This window comes from Drosophila yakuba, chromosome 2L (genome assembly GCF_016746365.2).
Source record: "Drosophila yakuba strain Tai18E2 chromosome 2L, Prin_Dyak_Tai18E2_2.1, whole genome shotgun sequence".
Classification (NCBI taxonomy): Eukaryota; Metazoa; Arthropoda; class Insecta; order Diptera; family Drosophilidae; genus Drosophila; species Drosophila yakuba.
The window spans coordinates 15,243,010-15,258,302 of NC_052527.2; the positions used below are offsets into that span (position 1 = coordinate 15,243,010).

Sequence of the window (15,293 nt, forward strand, 5' to 3'; positions counted from 1 at the left end):
TTGTCGTTTCACCTTCATTGTTGCATTATTGCAACTCCCCTGTTCTTGGCCATATCACATACTACGAGTATATGTATGAATATATGTAAACCATTTGCAATTATTCAATTAAACATGACTTGACTCTAACTGGATAGCACTGGCATTGTTTTAGTTTCAGCGTAATTTCCATTCAATAATTATGTGATCCGGTGCCGCCTGTTTTGTCTCGGAGAAAACAATTCAAAAATGTTTGCGGCCATAAAGCATCAAGATCAATCCGATCGTGAGCTTTGGATTTGAGTTTTTGGTGCGGTGGGAAGGGCAGAGATGGATATCTTCAGAGTGCGTGTTTCTTGATCTTGATTAGCTGGCCATTTAATAATGAGTTCCCAACAACAGCCACTTGATACAACAGAAACCAATTGTCAAGGTCGTGGATGAGTTGGCTATTGTAAATATTTACATACATAGCTCGCGGCCCTCCTTCGTGGCTCGCCAAGGTCGAAAAGTGGCAGAAGAGTTTGTTCGATCGCTGTTGGATTAGTGTAAGGCAAACACTTGACTACACGTTCTATGGAGTCAAGACCTTTGCGGCCATGGACTTCTAATTGCTGGTAGGGAAAGTTACAAATATTACAAATAGTTACCTTGAGGTTACAAACGTAAGTAAGCTGATTTCAAATGTGAGATCTCCCTTTATTTATCGTTTAGATTTTCTTTAATCAATGATCGAAGCTGCTTAATCAAACACTTAATTAATAACCGATTCATCTCAGTCTCGCCTTGCTGAAAATCACACTCAACAATAGACACAATTTTGAATTCGAAAATGAAACAAATTGGAATAATTTGTTTGATCAAGCGATTCAAGAGTTGTTTGTGTGCACAACTCAATTAATTTCCAAACATTATTCAAGTTCAAGTTTATTAACCTTAAGTTCAAAAGTGCAAACACCAAACAGATTAATAGATTTCGATGCGGTTTTTCATGCTGAAGGCTAAACGATTTCTGTTCTTTGCTGTTGGCGGATTCTTCAAAGCGTTCCATAGACTGGCGCAATTGTTCGCAGTAATTGGCATAGAAAAGCAGTAATGGCAAAGTTCAGATAGTTCAAACTAAGAAGGTCAGTTGGGGGAAAATTAATTTTAGCCAAGAACAGAAGGTGTTCTTAAAAGATTTAACATTACTAACATTTTCCACAGCATTTAACTTAATAATAATATTGAGTGTATCGTTTAATTCACATTCTGTAAGCATAGTAAATCATATATGGGAGCATACCAAATGCATGGGCTTGCTTCCTTCTGCAAAAGGTGGAGAACCAAGCGAAGAAAAACATAAACAAATTAAAAGGCTACCATGAGTAGCCAGAGTGGCCGCCCCCGCCGCGTGAGGGCATTCGAGCGTGCGCCATGAAGGTTAAGCCAATGGGCTGGGTTTCGCGCTTATTAAAGAGCATTAATTGGAACTTCGTTGGAGCGTCGGACAGCGGGAAGTTTGATATTTTGGAAGGTCAGTGCGCCACTGGGAGGTGGAGTTGGAGTTGGCTGCGCTTTTCGCCACCAGCTGTGCGTCCAAGTATGCAGATTCTTTACGATCTGCCAGCAGATTTGAGGCTGAAGAGCAGCTGTCTAAATGTGCATCGTGATTGCAGCATTATGGCCAAAAGTTCAGGGTCAGCGTGGGTTAAACACCTGTGTTTTCTATGCACCCGCCAAGGCGGCTTGTAATTTGTAAGACCTCGCGTGCTTCTAATTAATAATTAGATGTAATGCACTGCTTTTCAATGGAAAATCACTAGAATGCAACGAATTTGAATTCAAATTTGGCGGCACTTTGGACTATCCACTGTGGCTTACGTCTTAGCTAAACGCGCTATCGGCACTTTTTGGTATTTCGCCAACTCCATACTGTGTCCACACACATCAGCTGGTCAAAACATTTTTCCAATTGCAGTTTTTCATTTTATTAACTTTCCAATAGTTCATAGAACTGGCGGTTAATCATGGAGATTCCGGATACCTACTACAGCAAAGATGAATACGTGGAGACGGCAAGTGTTTGCACGGCCTCCTGCCTGCATTCCATTCCACCATTAAGATGACCTCATCATGACCAAAAACTGATTGTTTACAGGCCTCCGGGAACAAAGTTAGTCGCCACACGGTGCTGTGTGGATCGCAAAACATCGTTTTAAATGGCAAAGTGATCGTACAGAGCGGCGCCATTATACGCGGCGATCTGGCCAACGTCCGGACGGGAAGATTCTGTGTGATTGGCAAGGACTCCGTCATCCGACCGCCGTACAAACAGTTCAGCAAGGGAATCGCCTTCTTCCCCATGCACATCGGGGATCACGTCTTCGTGGGCGAAGGAGCCGTCGTCTCGGCGGCCACCATTGGATCCTGCGTTTACATCGGCAAGAATGCCATTATCGTAAGCTATGCATGTTACTTTTCCTGTTTATCCACCTGTGCTAATGAAGTTTTCCGAATTTTTACCACTTTAGGGTCGCCGATGTGTCCTAAAGGACTGCTGTGTGATCGAGGATGGGGCGGTGCTGCCGCCAGAAACCACTGTGTCCAGCTACATGCGCTACACGGCGAGGGGAACCATCGAGGGCGGGCAGGGCAATCCGTACTTCGTGCCCGCCGCCATGCAGGACGAGATGATCAACTACACAAAGTCATTCTACGAGCATTTCGTGCGAGCTCCAGCACCAGCCAGCTGAATTTCATAGGTATTAATATTGAAGGAAGATATGCCCGCTTAAACGCTCTTTGTAAATATTGCTAAAATAAACTAATGCATAGATTCATTGTATTTACAGAACACTGCAGTGCTAAAAAGTGCGGCAGAGGTTCCCGCCAATTCCTTCGACAGACAACATTATTTATGAAATAAACACGTATTAGGTATTCTATAAGTATGCGCATAGTTTGACTATTAAGTGGCTAATCTATCAGTCCAGTTTCGCAGTCGTAGGCTTCCTCTCCGGACTCGAAAATGGGGAAGCTCATGCCGGTGCGGCGGGCGATCACCGAGGCCAGTTCCTCGGAGTTGTTCTCCTTGCGGGGCTGGATGTACCGATCCAGCAGGAGGACCGTCGCCGTATTCCGGCAGTTGGACACGGTGGCGGTTATGTGAAGGGGCGTCTGCTTGCCGTCCGATTCCGCATTCACATCGGCGCCAAACTGCAGCAGCAAATGGGCGCAATCCGCGTTGTTCCACTTGCAGGCGGAGTGCAATGGGGTCCATCCCAGCTCCGTGCGGGCATTGGGATTGGCACGGTACTGCAGTAGCAGCTTGGCCATGTCAACAAAGTTATTATAGGCAGCTCGGTGCAGCGGAGTGTATCCGTCGTTATCCTTGGCGTTCACTGTGTCCGCATCCAGCTGCAGGATTTCCCTCACCTCGCTGATGCGGTTCTCATTCACCGCCCACAGAATCATGCGTTCAATGCTGCCTGGAATAGCAAAACAACATAATTTCCTTAAATGAAACTACTTCTTAAGAATGTAAGCTACTTTGTGGGTTCTTGTCCTCCTCGATCAGTTCGTCGGCATCGTCGTCCCAGCCGCTCACGAACATTCCGCGCGGGACTTTTGCGTGCCGCAGCTTCTCCACTTGGGACTTTTCATCATCCGAGTCGTAATCTCCCATTTTATGGCAATATTTTGATAATTAACCGGAACTTTGAGAGCTCAACTTTTTGTTTTTTATTTCCCAGAGTGACCGTTGCTAGGCCGCTTAAGTATTCTTTTGAAAAAAATACTAAACCATATACAGGGTCCGCCATCTAACATTTATTTATTTTGAGTGTGGTAAAACTGATGTTACATCTGATTTGACAGAAATTTAGTTTTATCCTTCCGCTGAACGAAAATGGTTGTGTATACGATTGAAGACCGCGTTAAAATGGTGCAGTTTTACTTTGAAAATTATGGTAATGTTGCAGAATGTGTGCAAAATTACGCACGGAAATGAGCCGTAACAAAGCAGGCGAATTTTGAAAAAAGACCTTGGTATGACACCGTATTCACATATTAAAATAAACCGAAACTACCAAAGAGTATTTTAACATCATTTGGTACATTTGGTTAAAAATCATTCTTTAAATTGGTAAAATCTTCAATATAAAATATATAGTTTTAAACTACGCCTATCGTGATAGATAGGCTTATATCAATTAATGATCCTATTTATCTACAAACATAATAACACAGTTTTCCCACATTTTGTTGTTAGCAAGAAACGGCCACTCTAAGTTTCACATACTATATGACTTTAACATCGCGGAGTCGAAAGAAAAACAACTGAAGCCAACTTTGTTTACGTTCCTTCAAACCAGGGCGCCATGTCGAATCCGCAGGAAGAACTGCTGCCACCCAGCGCCGAGGACGACGAGCTGACCCTCCCGCGGGCCAGCATCAACAAGATCATCAAGGAGCTGGTGCCCACGGTACGGGTGGCCAACGAGAGTCGCGAGCTGATTCTCAACTGCTGCTCGGAGTTCATTCATCTGATCAGTTCGGAGGCCAACGAGGTGTGCAACATGCGCAACAAGAAGACGATCAATGCGGAACACGTCCTGGAGGCGTTGGAACGGCTGGGCTTCCACGACTACAAACAGGAGGCGGAGGCCGTTTTGCACGACTGCAAGGAGGTGGCCGCCAAACGACGGCGCCAGAGCACGCGCCTGGAGAACTTGGGCATTCCGGAGGAGGAGCTGCTGCGCCAGCAACAAGAGCTGTTCGCCAAGGCACGCGAGGAGCAAGCGCGCGAGGAGCAGCAGCAGTGGATGAGCATGCAGGCGGCAGCCATGGTGCAGCGACCACCGCTGGCCGACGGCTCCGTTGCGAGCAAGCCAAGTGAGGATGACGAGGACGAGGACGACGACGACTACTAGTAGAAAAGTGTCTTTCTATGAGCTTAGTGTAGATTTAATCTTAAAATATATGCCATAAGTTGAACTTTCAACTATTAGCTTATCTCCATTACTGATCATCCGCTTGTCCTTCAATCCAGCTACCTGGGCACCGCATCCTCATTGTCCAAAACGACTTCCTTAGATGTACCGTAACTTTAATCTTAAAAACAATGCTTTTAGTCATCATATCAGCTGGTACCGGCCAGATTTTGTGTCTCCTCCGCCTCATCGTCCAGTTGCTTGGCACTTAGTTGCATCTCCACCAATCTCGGCAATGTTTCTGGTGCGTTGTAAGTGCCAGGCACATATTTTCCCAATATCTCGTTGTGTTCTTTCCAGAACTGCGAAGATATCAGATCCTCGTGCAGCGGCACCACGGCCTGTCTGCTCTTGTCGCCCAATATCACTCGCTTTCGAAGCAGGATCGTTCCCTTTCTGTACATAGCCGGCAGATTGTTGTAGTTTATGCCGAATTCCTGGAACAGCAACTCGTTTTTGTCCGCCGAGAAGGTTCCACGAAGTTTCGCCTCAGCTTGCTGGTTTGTCAGATCTTTTTCCAAAACCAGTTTCCAAAAGGCGGTGTTGTACAGGTTGTTGACATGCACATCGGCCTGTCGCCAGCTGAGATAGTCCTTCAAGTTCTGCTCCGAAGGATACAGAACCACGCGACCATCAAAGCAGGGAGCATATGCCAATGGCTGACTCATCCACTTGGACCATTGCATCACATAGCTCGAGGAGAACAAACTGGTGACGTAGGTGAGCAGTTTGGCAGATCGTCGCTTGAAGGCGGCTGTCTCTTTGCGAAAAACAAAGGAGTACTCATCACTTTGACCGTAGGCCACGACAATATCCCGAAACTCCTGCATCACCGCCGTGGCAGCAGAATTCATCACATTAAGAGCTAAAGCAAATATTAGGTGGGATCATTATGAAATATAAAGTGTGCTTTTATTACCATTTTCATCGTTGGGTTTTTCAAAATCGTGCGTCTTGGAGAACTTGTGGAACTTTTTGCCGTCTATTCGTATGACTATCCACACATTGGGCAGTATGCTGTCGTCCTGCTCAAAGGATTTAACGTACTCGAATCTGCTGCAGGCCATGGTGCGTTTTGGAAAATCCCGGGTAAGGGTATAATTCAATAATTTACAAAATTTATCCAAAGTTCCAAACAACCGCATTTAAATGTTTATGTTAAGAAAAGCATGAGTTGAAAACAGCTGATTGCTGTTAACTAGCACTGTTAACTAGTGCTCGCCTAGAGATGATACTATATAACTTATTGCGCTTTATGTAAAAAATAGCTTTAGACGATACGATAAATAATAATAATACTGGAACTAATTAATTGTAATAAAATAAATGTAATCGAACATTTATTTTTTATTTTACAATATTTTCTGCTCGAATACTTTTCGCGCGAAATAACAGCGAGTGCCGATAGCACTCGTCCTCTCATTCCTAACTGACCCGATAACTTCGATAGACAACGACTGTTCTGTCATCCCGCAAAACAGAAAATTAGTAGAAATTATGAGCCTTAATTACGAACAAAATGCGGCAGACGAGCAGTTCGCCCGCTCACACAAGGCAGTAAGCCTGTCGGACGACGATGAGAGTGAGGGTCCAGCGGAGTCCACGTCTGCCCGAAATCAGGAGCCGCATGCCAGTAAATCACCCAGGGAGTACTACGATGAGCCTGGCGGGAAGGGTGAAGGAAGTGGGGGAGATGACCAGGAGGAGCAGGAAACGGAAGCTGCCGGCGGAGCGGCCAACACACATGTGGTGGCACACCACTACAACGAGCTGAAGGAGGCGGGACGCAAGGATCGTCAGAAATCAAAGATCTTCTTCATGAGGAACTTTAACAACTGGATCAAGAGTCAGCTGATCAACGAGTACATGTCGCAGATCAAGCAGAACAAACGCATGGGTGACGCTCTCAGAGTGCTTGACATGTGCTGCGGCAAGGGCGGTGACCTGCTCAAATGGGAGAAGGCTGCCATCTCCCACCTCATCTGCACGGACATCGCCGAGGTGTCGGTGGAGCAGTGCCAGCGGCGGTATCAGGACATCCTGCAGCGAGCGGAGAAGTCAAAGTTTGCGAACAAGTTTACCGCGGAGTTCTTTGCCTGCGACTCCACCTTGGTGCGCCTGCGGGAGCGGTATAAGGATCCTTCGCTTCAGCTGAACCTTGTGTCCTGCCAGTTTGCCTTTCACTATTGCTTCGAGTCAATGGCGCAGGCAGACTGCATGATGCGGAATGCAGCCGAGTGTCTGAAACCGGGTGGCTTCTTCATAGCCACAATGCCGGATGCCTACGAGATCATACGCAGGCTTAGGGCAGCCGGTTCGGATGCCCGGCGTTTCGGTAACGATGTGTACAGCATTGAATTTGACTGCGAAACGGATCCATTGCCTCTTTTTGGAGCCAAGTATCAGTTCCACTTGGAGGGCGTCGTCGATTGTCCCGAGTTCCTGGTGCATTTCCCCACGCTTGTCAAGCTGGGCAGGAAATACGGTCTGCAGCTATTGAGGCGCTCCACATTTGCGGATTACTACAAGGAAAGTCTCCCACACGGTCGACATCTTCTGCAGCGAATGTCCGGCTTGGAGTCGGTGCAGCCGCAGCGCTGCGAAAATGATGAACAGTACACCCACGTGCGGAACTTCCAGGGATCACAACGAAGCCGGACGCTGGGAACCCTTTCAAAATCAGAGTGGGAAGCAGCAAGTGAGTTTACTCCGAATCGATTTCCGAATTCCATTACTAAGTGGTTCCTCATTTCAGCTCTTTATCTGGTTTGTGCCTTCAAGAAATGCAAAAACACCTGGGACACAAATGGCAAACCATTGTTTGAATTTGACGACTGATTATTGCCAAATAATTTCACGTTATAGATTTTTTTTCTGTATCCGTGGCTTAGCACTTTTAAAGTTTATACTCGAAATCATGAACAGATTTTTAATTCTGAAAAGGTTAGCTCGTAAGTTAAATTTTGTAAAAGTAAGGGTATGTTTGTTTGTGTTCATAGATTTCAATTTAAACAGTTCAGTCTAAGAGATATTTAACAAATATGCAGTTTTACGATTGTTTGCAACAGCCACCCATCTACAAAATTGAATTTAAATCGAGAATGTCCAGATCAATCATAAAGCTTCCGCATTTTTTCACTTTTGAGTCATTACTATAGTTAGAAGAAATTAATTAATAGACATTCTCCACATAAATTGTACCCGCATATAAATTCCTAGGCAAGCAGATTTACTGTTTACGCAATATTTCATAAGCAAATCAATTGTACAAAAATAAACCAATTTTAATGAAAAAACGGATCAGTCGATTTTTGCAAAGACTTGTGTGGCTGGTGGTAAATGACTCAAGGCAACTGGCTAACTTTGTTTAAAATAAAATATTAAAGATTTTATGTTATTTAACAAAAAATATATTTATTTTAACATTAAAGATAGTACATCTCGTAAGTACATTCGTACTCGGCCTTCGCTCTTTCCAAAAAGCGATCCATCATGCAGTGGGAAACTATTCCTTTACGATCTAAATAAGATCTGATATGGTCATCAAATGCATCTTTGGTTGAGACTGATGCGCTTCGCATTTGGCTCAGCATCTGGTTAGCATCTCGCTCCATTTTTCGATCGAATTCCGCAATCACTGCATTGCTTTCCGATTTGTAAGCGTTGTAGATACTTCTGTATTCGGGATTGCTGTTATATTTCCTATTGCATAGGATCATTTTCTTGTAGTTGCAACGAAAACGCAAAAGAAACTTGATTTGGCTTATGGGATCTGAGTAAGCTATGTGACGTTTGTCCTTTATGAACTCTCTAAAGCTTGAACTGCGGTCTAGCATTTCCGAAACTTCTACACCGACGTGTATAGCTTTTCGTGCTAAAGAGTTTGACAAAAACATTCGTTTAGTCTCCACTTCTTTAAGGAAGCCGCAGAATTTTTGTTTGTCTGCTTCAGTCGCCGATCCTCTGGTTAAGCCCTTTAAGAAATTGTTTATATTTTTTGCTTGGCAATATTTTGAATGATGTGACTTACCACAAGAGCCAAAGTCAAAGCAGCTAGTAAGGAAAAACGCATTTTGATCAGCAGTTGAAGTCGTACTGAAGTTTTCTATAATGTTTTTCGCTTTTTATAGGACCGCTTTTCCGACGCTTTATAAGTAGGTTTCTTATCAGTGACGAAAGGCTGCGCTTGTATGATTCATTGAATATTCTTGTTTATCGAATTCAATTCATATTTCTATATCTTAAAATAACTAGTATATTATTGTATATATTGAAACGGAAATGACGACTGTTACTGATTACAAGTACTGGCGATTAAATTTAATTATTGCCTATATTGCGCTTTATATTTCTTGGTATCATTTATATTGGTATCAATTTATATATTCTTTGGTAATACAAAACTGCTTATGTGGTAAAACAAATTAGTAGTATACAAATTTGAAATTTGGAATATATTGGAATATATGGGAAATTATTGAAGTACTGTCCTAAAAAGTATGCTACATAATCATATTTCAAATACTAAGAGCTTATTACGGACACCTGATTTAGTTTTAGTGAATTAAGAGTGTAAGAGATATTTAACAAATATACAGTTTTACGATTGCTTGCAACAGCCTCCCATTTACGAATTTGAATTTAAATCGAGAATGTTCAGATCAATCATAAAGCTTCTGCATTTTTTAACTTTTGAGTCAGTACTATAGTTAGAAGAAATGTATTTATAGACATTCTCCACATAAATTGAACCCCCATATAAATTTATAGACATTCTCCATATGTACACGCTTATAAATTTCTAGGCAAGCAGATTTACTGTTTACGCCATATTTCATAAGCAAATCAGTTGAACAGAAATAAACTAATTTCAATTGAAAAACGAATCAGTCGATTTTTGTAAAGACTTACGTAGGAATGTTTGTGACTATAAAAGAGTGTTTGGCTTGTGGTAAATGACTCAAGGCAACTGGCAAACTTTCGAATGGCCCTCGCTTGAGCCGCCTTTCAATCCGCCTATATCGAAAGCTTTGATAAGAGGGCTTTGGCCAAGTTCGAAACTGGAAGTGAGACATCCAAGGAAGCTTCGCAGGACGAAGCTCGCTGGCTGAGAGAGAGATGAAGAGAGAGAGAGAGAGAGCGCACAGCTGTTGCTTTCACAGCGACGGCGCCTTTGAAGGACATCGGGCAAAGGTTAGTCCTGACGTTTACGTTGCCGGGTCGTGCCCGCCAGCGACCCAACCTGTTCAGCTCAGTTCTGGAGCGACCCCAACCAGTCGGAGGCGGTGAAAAGAGAAAGCGTGTCGTGCCAGGCGCTCGATGCATCAATGAATTATTGTAGCTGAAGTGTAAATAAATATTTAATAACGGGCCGAAGTGGGGGAGATGGTGGCCTGGTTCGGTTTTTGGTATGCTGATGTGCGATGGGGCTGGTGGATGCAAGGGGCTTGGAGAAAATAGCGGCATAAATTACACCATTGATTGGTTTCGAAGCGACTGCAAACTTTATATTGGCCCAATCAGTTAGCTCGTTCTTTCATTATCGCTTAGGGGGCTGAGCACTTTGGCCTGGTCCTGGTCCTGGTCTTCCGTGGCTTTTCCTTGGCCTCGTCTCTTGGCAACTTCTTGTCTTGTCAGATAATTCCATTATTTAAAGTTTCGCTCATAAAAATCAACTTTGGGTGTAAAGTTTAAATTTGTTTTGCACACACTGACGCACAACACTGAGGACGGCGGCAGGACGGGCACGTGTACGTGGGTGGATGGGATAGGGATCCGGAATGGGCGACTCCGCTTTTGTTTAAAGTAGAGCGTGCGTATTTATAAGGCAAACAACGGAGCCAGGGCTGCCCGAGCTGTTTACGTTTACACACACGGCTTGGCCTGAACCACCTCAGCCCACCAGAAACGTACTGAAACGTACTGAAACTACCTGAACCACCCAACCGTCAACCCGCCGCTTTTGGCCAGGTCCTCTCCGCATGTCCTTCGCCACGACTCGCTTTGCACTGATTGGCCCTAATGAATCTTTTTGTTACCTTCTCCATGCGGCCGCCTGCGCATTGTACCATGCGGTCTATGTAAATTAGTTCACTTTTAACCCAAACATTGGGGATTGGCAGATATCCCGCCCCAGAGCATCAAATTAACATTTTAAACTTTCATGCGACTCAATTCAAAAGTTTTTGCAGTCTTACAGAATATTTTTGTAACTCATTGGATTTGTGCAATTTAATAAAGCAAATCAGAGTTACTAATTTGCAAATTGTATTTTATTTACATAAAATATACTTTGCTTAAAATAAAATATTAAAGTTTTTATGTTATTTAACAAAAAATATATTTATTTTAACATTAAAGATAGTACATCTCGTAAGTACATTCGTACTCGGCCTTCGCTCTTTCCAAAAAGCGATCCATCATGCAGTGGGAAACTATTCCTTTACGATCTAAATAAGATCTGATATGGTCATCAAATGCATCTTTGGTTGAGACTGATGAGCTTCGCATTTGGCTCAGCATCTGGTTAGCATCTCGCTCCATTTTTCGATCGAATTCCGCAATCACTGCATTGCTTTCCGATTTGTAAGCGTTGTAGATACTTCTGTATTCGGGATTGCTGTTATATTTCCTATTGCATAGGATCATTTTCTTGTAGTTGCAACGGAAACGCAAAAGAAACCTGATTTGGCTTATGGGATCTGCGTAAACTAATAAACGGTTGTCATTTATGAACTCTCTAAAGCTTGAACTGCGGTCTAGCATTTCCGAAACTTTTTCACCGACATCTAAAGCTTTTTGTGCTAAAGAGTTTGACAAAAAGATTCGCTTAGTCTCCACTCCTTTAAGGAAGCCGCAGAATTTTTGTTTGTCTGCTTCAGTCGCCGATCCTCTGGTTAAGCCCTTTAAGAAATTGTTTATATTTTTTGCTTGGCAATATTTTGAATGATGTGACTTACCACAAGAGCCAAAGTCAAAGCAGCTAGTAAGGAAAAACGCATTTTGATCAGCAGTTTAAGTCGTACTGAAGTTTTCTATAATGTTTTTCGCTTTTTATAGGACCGCTTTTCCGACGCTTTATAAGTAGGTTTCTTTTCAGTGACGAAAGGCTGCCCTTGTATGATTCATTAAATATTCTTGTTTATCGAATTCAATTCATATTTCTATATCTTAAAATAACTAGTTATTATTGTATATATTGAAACGGAAATGACGACTGTTACTGATTACAAGTACTAGCGATTAAATATAATTATTGCCCATATTGCGTTTTACATTACTTGGTATTATTTATATTGCTTTCAATTTAAATACTCTTTGGTAATACAAATCTGCTTATTTCGTAAAACAAATTAGTAGTATACAAATTTGAAATTTAAGATCTTCCACATTTGGAATATATGTATGTCAAATTATTGAAGTACTGTCCTAAAAAGTATGCTACATAATCATATTTCAAATACTTGAGATCTAATTACGGACACCTTTGGATTTAGTTTTTGTGATTAAAATTAATGTGGTACCTTAACATAGCACCTATATTTACTTTAACGATCCGACGATGGAAACTAAATCTGCCAGCTGATCAAGGGTTAAGGACTCTGCCACAACTGCTGTCCAGGCCGAACTGAGTAATGTGCATACGTGACTGCAATGTGTTCGTGTGGAGGGGACTGTGTCAGTGTGTTGGTGCTGCTGGGCACTGGCAAAGCGCAGGTAGGAAATGTAAGGACCATAGTACGTATACGCAGTGTGTGCAAACAGAAAACATGCCGCAATGTTTGTTTTGTAAGCCTGTCGAGGCAAGCGAGCGAATAAGTGTCTCTGCCTCTCTCTCCCCCTCTCTTCGTCGCTCTCTTTCTCTCTTGGTCCTATTTGTGCAGATCATAAAATGCAAGGGTGTGTGTGTGCATGTGTGTTTGTGTGTATGTGTGCGTGCCTTTTGACGGTATGTGCGTCTGTGTGGGCGCCTGTGTTTATTCAACCGCATGAAACAATGTGAAAAACGCATGCCAGGCGTGCGACAGTGTTGGTGGCTCTGTGTGAATGGCTGCGAGCATGTCTGCGTGCGCCTTCTGCTATGCTAAACTTTTTACAAGGATTGCCCCCGAAGCTGGTTGGCTTGGTTAACGCAACAATTTAACACAAAACCAAAAGAAGGTAGAGCGAAACAAGAGAAGAAAAGTTGAGCGCAGGGGAAAGCAACAAAAAAAAAAAAATAATAATAAGAGATGTATAAAAAATGAAACGTTCCACACATATTTGTGCATACCACACATATGTATATGTGCCCAAGGACTTAGCGGCGCCCATTGAAAGGATGTGAAGATGATGAGCTGCAGCTCATCGCTCGGTAATCTTTTGTGGTTCTTTCCTGGCCAAAGAGAAACTTGAACCCTGCTCCTCAATGCCTGAGTGTTGCCACATTCGTTCTGGTAGTTACTCTTGGCTCGGTCGGATGCATTTGTGCAGCCACGGCAGTGGGACATCTACATTGGCAACTTGGGGCCGAATGTTGGCTCAGTAATTACATTTAATTCTATGGCTTGGCAGGGGAATTGCTTGGGAATTCTATGCAGATTCATTGAATGCGAATGTCAAGTCAATATGAATGGGTTGTCAAGCAGTTACTTCCGTAATCTTATGCCTATTTAATGCATTTCTTTACAGTATCTTTTTAAAATGAATATATTTGTATATACATATATACAATAATATAATATCTAAGTGTTACTTGGAAATCAATCTCAAGGCACATAGAAAAACCCCAAGGCAATGCTTTTTTATTTTATAAACATGTAACTTGACAAGTATAATCTCCGCAATTAACATTGTTACGCTCTTCCATGTCGTTTGCTGATTTTGTATGAGCTATGGTAGCAAATGCTTTGAATCACCCATTTAATAATCATTTTAATTTCGTGGAACAGTTTTAGTGGATTGTCATAGTACCAAACATAGGTTCTATGCAAAGCAAATTTCATAAATATTTATGTGAAAACAAGCAACAACGAATAACATTTCTAATTTTAAGTAATTAAAAATCGAAATCCGAGCTTCACAATAATGGCTTGTTTGTGCGAAAATTACATTATAATAAAGCAAATTCATTAATTATCCATTTTTCAATGCATTACAATTGCTTTGGAGTGGCTTTGGTTTAATTAGTGCCGTTTCTGCTCCAACTGGCTACGAAATCAATTCAAATAACGAACAATAAGTGCGTTCTGTAACGTTTTCGGCAATGCAAATACGAGTATAGGCCATAACCCATGCCCTCCAATTTACACATCTGAAAGTTATTTAATCCGCTCAGCAGTTTCGATTACAAATTGTTCACTGGCAGAGTTTAAGACAAGTGCATTTCAGCATGCCTGAATTCCACATGCGGGCATAAATATTTGAGTAATTGATTTCCCCAGCCGACAGTGGGAAAACTTCCAATTTCTTGGCTTGACTACTTTTGGGCCAATGCAAATAGTTTATTTTCGACCGCAGAATCCTTCGACTTGAGCGGACAGTTGAGGTTCTCAAACTAATTGCACAATTGTCAATGATTTATTCAGCTGGCAATTAAGGTGCCAACTAACGGTGTGGCACGGCTATATCGATTTGAAAATATTCAATAATCCCCGAGCCTTGATAAGCTCATCAAACATGCACATGGCCATCCGCTGGGGGGCAAGTTTGTATTTGGAGCCAAGTGTGGGGCTGGGGAGAGCGGTGTACTTCAGGGTTTCCCTCATTTTCGAGCGGCCTGGGGGCTTTTGAGGGGACAGCAAAGTACAAGTTGCTATGGATCAAGCTCAAGGCGTGGCAGTTGGGCATTAGCTGTGTAGTGGAGCACGACAACCAAGCGAACAAAGGTCAACTCGACAAGTGAGTTAAATGACAAGGACCTCACCTTGCCTTCCTTGGGCGTGCGTGTTTGCATGTTTCGCTCGATGAAGCGAGGCGAGGCAAGGCGAGGGGTGGCAGGGGAGGTAGGGGGACGACGCGACCCCAAAAATGAAACTCAACTTTGGCTTTGACTGCGGCTCTGGATTGTGGCGTGCAAGCATTATGGCCTTTCGCTTTCAAAACAATGCCCCTCCCGGTTACCCGGTTAGCCTAGTGGCACGTTCTTGTTGTTTTTGCATTGCCCTTGGCCAATTGCGAGTGAATTTTGATGTTTTGACTGGCCATTCCTGGGGCCATTTGACAACTCTATAAAACCGGTGTCCTTAAGCCCGCCCTCGTCCTTGCGCCCAGCCCCCAATTACCGCCCAACTACCAACCCCTACACCCGCTAAACCACCCAGAAAGTAACCGTAATTGCCCGGAGAGTTTCGCGACTTTCGA

The 15,293-nt window shown here is 43.0% G+C and overlaps 7 protein-coding genes across 9 annotated transcripts; 3 read left to right on the plus strand and 4 right to left on the minus strand.

Annotated features, from left to right (window-relative positions):
• The first annotated feature begins 1,884 nt into the window (after positions 1-1,884).
• LOC6528278 (dynactin subunit 5) lies at positions 1,885-2,912 on the plus strand. Of its 3 annotated transcripts, none has more exons than XM_039370475.2 (4): positions 1,885-2,036; positions 2,120-2,419; positions 2,493-2,723; positions 2,797-2,912. In XM_039370475.2, exons 1-3 carry the CDS (start codon positions 1,989-1,991, stop codon positions 2,712-2,714), a joined length of 570 nt encoding a protein of 189 aa, XP_039226409.1. In that variant the 5' UTR covers positions 1,885-1,988; the 3' UTR covers positions 2,715-2,723; positions 2,797-2,912. The 3 variants fall into 3 exon arrangements, with proteins under 3 accessions (XP_039226409.1, XP_002089331.1, XP_039226408.1); XM_002089295.3 differs by having other exon boundaries at positions 2,814-2,912; XM_039370474.2 differs by having other exon boundaries at positions 2,493-2,912.
• Positions 2,771-3,730, minus strand: LOC6528279 (ankyrin repeat domain-containing protein 49). Its single transcript, XM_002089296.4, has 2 exons — positions 3,511-3,730; positions 2,771-3,449 (listed from the first exon to the last, which is right to left on the minus strand). The coding sequence occupies exons 1-2, from the start codon at positions 3,644-3,646 to the stop codon at positions 2,938-2,940; spliced, it is 648 nt and encodes a 215-aa protein (XP_002089332.1). The 5' UTR covers positions 3,647-3,730; the 3' UTR covers positions 2,771-2,937.
• A 492-nt stretch (positions 3,731-4,222) lies between these two features.
• On the plus strand, positions 4,223-4,963 carry LOC6528280 (protein Dr1). Its single transcript, XM_002089297.4, has one exon. The coding sequence runs from the start codon at positions 4,341-4,343 to the stop codon at positions 4,890-4,892; it is 552 nt and encodes a 183-aa protein (XP_002089333.1). The 5' UTR covers positions 4,223-4,340; the 3' UTR covers positions 4,893-4,963.
• On the minus strand, positions 4,909-6,148 carry LOC6528281 (probable tRNA(His) guanylyltransferase). Its single transcript, XM_002089298.4, has 2 exons — positions 5,872-6,148; positions 4,909-5,817 (listed from the first exon to the last, which is right to left on the minus strand). The coding sequence occupies exons 1-2, from the start codon at positions 6,095-6,097 to the stop codon at positions 5,102-5,104; spliced, it is 942 nt and encodes a 313-aa protein (XP_002089334.2). The 5' UTR covers positions 6,098-6,148; the 3' UTR covers positions 4,909-5,101.
• A 227-nt stretch (positions 6,149-6,375) lies between these two features.
• Positions 6,376-8,226, plus strand: LOC6528282 (mRNA cap guanine-N7 methyltransferase). Its single transcript, XM_002089299.4, has 2 exons — positions 6,376-7,650; positions 7,708-8,226. Exons 1-2 carry the CDS (start codon positions 6,450-6,452, stop codon positions 7,788-7,790), a joined length of 1,284 nt encoding a protein of 427 aa, XP_002089335.1. The 5' UTR covers positions 6,376-6,449; the 3' UTR covers positions 7,791-8,226.
• Positions 8,227-8,339: 113 nt separating this feature from the next.
• LOC26535010 lies at positions 8,340-10,947 on the minus strand. The gene is made up of 3 exons (XM_015199085.3): positions 9,864-10,947; positions 8,983-9,132; positions 8,340-8,926 (listed from the first exon to the last, which is right to left on the minus strand). Exons 2-3 carry the CDS (start codon positions 9,022-9,024, stop codon positions 8,378-8,380), a joined length of 591 nt encoding a protein of 196 aa, XP_015054571.1. The 5' UTR covers positions 9,025-9,132; positions 9,864-10,947; the 3' UTR covers positions 8,340-8,377.
• A 320-nt stretch (positions 10,948-11,267) lies between these two features.
• Positions 11,268-15,283, minus strand: LOC26536254. The gene is made up of 2 exons (XM_015199227.3): positions 11,912-15,283; positions 11,268-11,855 (listed from the first exon to the last, which is right to left on the minus strand). Exons 1-2 carry the CDS (start codon positions 11,951-11,953, stop codon positions 11,307-11,309), a joined length of 591 nt encoding a protein of 196 aa, XP_015054713.3. The 5' UTR covers positions 11,954-15,283; the 3' UTR covers positions 11,268-11,306.
• Between the last annotated feature and the right edge of the window lie 10 nt (positions 15,284-15,293).